This window comes from Dipteris shenzhenensis, chromosome 23 (assembly GCF_047967505.1).
Source record: "Dipteris shenzhenensis isolate YYH24624 ecotype China chromosome 23, Dip_SZ_1.0, whole genome shotgun sequence".
Taxonomy (NCBI): Eukaryota; Viridiplantae; Streptophyta; class Polypodiopsida; order Gleicheniales; family Dipteridaceae; genus Dipteris; species Dipteris shenzhenensis.
This window is the reverse complement of record NC_141618.1, coordinates 53,400,107-53,404,121: the sequence shown is the minus strand read 5'-3', so window position 1 is coordinate 53,404,121 and position 4,015 is coordinate 53,400,107. Positions and strand designations below refer to the sequence as shown.

At 43.7% G+C, this 4,015-nt stretch overlaps 1 protein-coding gene across 5 annotated transcripts; it reads left to right on the top strand.

The window, feature by feature from the left end:
- Positions 1-520: 520 nt before the first annotated feature.
- LOC147887557 (uncharacterized) lies at positions 521-3,235 on the top strand. Of its 5 annotated transcripts, none has more exons than XR_015543244.1 (4): positions 521-1,130; positions 1,223-1,352; positions 1,456-2,330; positions 2,750-3,235. XR_015543244.1 is itself a non-coding variant. In XM_087394903.1 (3 exons), exons 1-3 carry the CDS (start codon positions 675-677, stop codon positions 2,172-2,174), a joined length of 1,305 nt encoding a protein of 434 aa, XP_087251029.1. In that variant the 5' UTR covers positions 521-674; the 3' UTR covers positions 2,175-2,627. The 5 variants fall into 5 exon arrangements, 1 of the variants encoding a protein (XP_087251029.1); XR_015543241.1 differs by having other exon boundaries at positions 1,456-2,583; XR_015543242.1 differs by having other exon boundaries at positions 1,456-2,583; positions 2,738-3,235.
- The last annotated feature ends 780 nt before the right edge of the window (positions 3,236-4,015 follow it).

Sequence of the window (4,015 nt, the reverse complement as noted above, 5' to 3'; positions counted from 1 at the left end):
TTCCATGTGCATTCCTATGCACATACAATGTGATATAACATTGTAAGGGGGGCATATTAGTGTTTTGTGAGACATAACTTGATTCGAAAGTGATAGCAATGGTGTGAACTTCCCGTCCCCACCCACAAACGCATGCCGTGGCATAGCCTATGATGACAATTAGGTAGGAGAAATCGAACGTGTGTGAGTGGACACCCAATTGCTTTGTGGAATGGAGTGTAACTTTTTTTTTTTAAGTGGGAATAAAGATGGAGCCTCGAGCTACCCGTGGGGCATGAATTAGAGAGTCCTAATGGACCGTGTGTCGCATCTCACGTCCACTGTTTTACTCATTCGCTTTTTTCCTTAAAATTTTAATGAAATAGCAGGTTCAGCTTCAATTTTTAATAGGTATGTGCTCCACTATGGAAAGGGTGCCTACAGCAAATTTTTTTTTTTTTGTTTTGTTGCTGCGAGCCGTGACTTAACATTGTTCTTGTTCTCGTGAAGAAACTGAGTGTGAGGGAGAGAAGAGAGAGAGAGAGAGAGATTGTTAAACCCTAGAAGAAAGGTGTGCATTAAAACCTAGTGTTTTCTTAAACCCTAGAAGAGAGAGAGAGAGAGAGCATTTGTGTTTAAACGTTAAACCCTTTGGAGCAGAGTATTGCACAGATAGAGCTGCGATATCTCTCGTGATGCTGCGAAGACGCTCTTCTCAGCACCGTCTCTTTCTCCTCCAACCATTCACAATCTTTGTTCCTCAGCTCTTTCGTAGCTCAGCCAGAAGCTTTTCGCAACCATCTCCTGATCATCACTCCGTCTCTGAATCTTCCGACTCCGATTCTCCCCTCTCCGAACCTCTCCCTTCCTCTCAAATCCTCCATGCCTTCCTCCGCAGCCGCAGAGCCCGCGACCTTGGCCGAGTTCGCGAGCAAGGCCGCATTCCTGCTGTCCTTATCGACAGCGAGCTGCCCAGACGACCTAGTGACGGATCCACAGACGTTTTCTTGTCCGTCAATGCCAGGCCCGTCGCCAGGCTTCTTAAGATGCTCGGGAAGAGGGACTTTTTGTCGCGCGTGTTTGATATGAAGATCTACTCGAGTAGCGAGTCGTTGGAGCTGAAGGAGTGTGTGCAAGTGCTTCCTCGCAATGTGAGATACGTCCACCCTTTGCGCGTGCCTATCGATCTTGTAGGTGTTTGGACGTTTGAAACGAGTGTATATGTGTGGTTTGTCTGCTGCAGTTGAACTACGGTCCAGGAAAAACGAACATTCTAAACATTCAGTTTCTGAGAGCACCTCCGGAGAAGGTGCTGAAGCTTGGCGTACCCATCCAGTATCTTGGACTGGACAGATGCCCTGGTTTAAGGAAAGGTATGCCTAGTAGCGACGTTTCTACTCGGTCCTGTTTTTTGGAGGTTTTGTAGGCAAGATTTCATATGGCTATGGTGTTCACATTCTTCACCCGGTCGTGCAGGTGGCACGCTTAAGACTCTCGCAAAATTTGTCACGTATAAGTGCAAAGCTACTGAACTACCTGCGAAAATAGTGGTAGATATGAGCGTCCTAGAGGTCGGAGACAGGGTATTGATCCAGGATCTTGAAGTTGACTTTGACCTACTAGATTCCGATAGATCGTTGCCTGTCTGTGAAATCGTTAAAGACGAAGCTACGGTAAAGTCTAAGGTCAAGAGATTGAAGAACGAGCTATACTTCAAAAAAAAGGCTCTTGCGGGAAAAGAGGACAGAAAAGACGTGCCAGGTAAAAGGAGATCTGTCAGCGACCAGCAAGCGTCTGATAGCGAGGATGTTAAGGAAGATGGTGAAGAGGATGGACAGGACGATGTAGAGCCACGGATAGGAAAATTGCTTCGAGGTTTTCTTAAGACCAGTTCCAGGTCGGAAAGGGCAAATTCTGAGGACAAGCCTAAGAATACTAAATTCCAGAAGCGCAGGCTTGTGGGTACGTCCTTGCCACAGAAGGGAAAATACAAAAAGGTGGTAACCGGAAATGCAAAGGTTGACAGTGAAGGCCAGAAGGATGTTCCGAAGATGGAGGGTACGCTGAAGAAGGGAAGACAGAGTACGGAGGTAGGTAAATCTGGAAAGGCTGGCAATGGGAAGCGGAATTATACATTAAAAAGGCCAAAGACAAATCCAGCCAAGGTTGGTTCGAAGAGGAAAGGCAAGATTTGAAACACAGAAATGGAACTGAAGGCATTACTTCTTCGGCGTTTGCACGGTGTCTGCATGGAAATGTCAGTAACAGTAGAGACGTCTGCATGCTGGGAATCAGGATCGAGCATCCCTATTTATGGCTACGATTTGGCACAAGTGACTGTGCGTTTACAGGTATGATCTTCTATCCTGTGGCCAGGTGCATTAAAAGCACAAGAGGCTGAAATATATACAAAACAGCTTGAAACAAGGATCTAGTAGTAAGTGCATTAACAATCTCATTTGTTGTGTACTTATAAACAGTGATGAGAGTAATGGCAACTGAGATTGGCAAGGATTGTTGGGGCGTTTGCTTGGGATTGCATTCTTTCCTTTGCCTTCCCTTCTCCAAGGAGAGTGACTAGCAGGTGTAACTTGTTGCCAAAATGTAAGAATCTTTTTGCTTTGAAATGAATTTACAGTGACACTGTCTGATGGGCATGACAGTTCTAGTAATCATAAGGAAGACTTTTCTGTTTGAGTTTCTCATGGTCATTGGCCTGAAGTTGTACTCTTGTTTATGGTCACGTTGTAAAATGGAGGTTGGACTGCAGATTCTGTTGTACCTGAAGAACTGCCTGCAGTAAAGGCAGAAATGGCCGGCCTCCAGGGTGGTACACCCATGGATATTAAAAGGACTTGCAGTCTTTTGGACTTCTGCTGAACTCTCGAGATTATTGGGTCTGTAATGGAGGATTACACTGGAAATTTTATGTGCATTCACGTTGACGTCACTAGAATGAGGTGTTAGAATGCAGGGACCTTTGGGCCTGTTCCCAACCTGTAAAGGGGCTATTTAAGTCTACACACTCCCCCCTGAAGCATCGAAACCTAGAGCTTTTCCACATTTAATACCTCTTATAGATTTCACATCCATCTGGCCAGCTGTGATGTGACGGTAGCCTATTAGATCCATATCTTTTTGCTTATTGAACTTAGCCAACTTTTCCTCAAACCTTGGGATCTCCGTTCATGTGCCACTTTCACATGAGGGTTTTGTGCCATACTCTGGTATCAATGCAACATTTCTTGGGATTCATGTTATATCAAACTGCATATTTGGCAATGGTGCCAATTGGCAGATTCTTGGACATTTTTCAAAATTTGAGTTATTGACCATCTTTGCGTCACCTAAATGCATCAATTCTAAGAATCGATTTATGTGCTCAGATTTCAATTTGGATGGGTTTTATGCATTTTTTTATTTTTGGGGGGTCTGCTGGAAATAGTTTCACGTGTGTTATTTTATACATTTTTTGAATGGGGAGAGTAAGAGGATAATAATATATAATTGGTCTTGAAAAAGTGCACATGCAGGATGACATCAGCATGCTAGCTCAAGAAGTATGTGTTAGCTAGCTCTCATGGTTATGCTTGCAAATTTGCTATTTGATGCAATCTAGGGCCGAAATCGGGCCAATAGTGTGATTTGCCACCTTAGAAAAAGGTTTCTTGGTAAAAGGATTGTTGAAGAGGAGAATCGTTAGCAAGTGGGTAATCCTTGTATTGCACAATTGCCTAGTGTGGACTCGAGCAGAATGATATGATACATTTGAAGGCAAAATTTTGCAATAGGAAGATAAGATGTGGCAACAAACGATGACCAATCATGATGCAATTTCAATCTTCTGTGAAGGTGAATGTAAGTGATAGAATATGCATTGTGCACCTACCATAAATTCTTTCTTCTTACTAAACTCCATGATTGAGGACACAATTCTTAGGGCAAATCTTAGAACTGTCCAGAACCACAATGGTGATAGAAAAGGCAAGAATGAGAACACAGGATAGAAGATCCTTGTCAAGTTAATGCTTACTAT

What these genes read in the sequence shown, in the direction of transcription:
- LOC147887557 (XM_087394903.1), top strand. Translation starts at nt 675, where the DNA reads ATGCTGCGAAGACGCTCTTCTCAGCACCGTCTCTTTCTCCTCCAACCA. An exon ending in TGCAAGTGCTTCCTCGCAAT is followed by an intron (nt 1,131 to 1,222) that starts GTGAGATACGTC and finishes TGTCTGCTGCAG; the next exon opens with TTGAACTACGGTCCAGGAAA. An exon ending in ATGCCCTGGTTTAAGGAAAG is followed by an intron (nt 1,353 to 1,455) that starts GTATGCCTAGTA and finishes CCGGTCGTGCAG; the next exon opens with GTGGCACGCTTAAGACTCTC.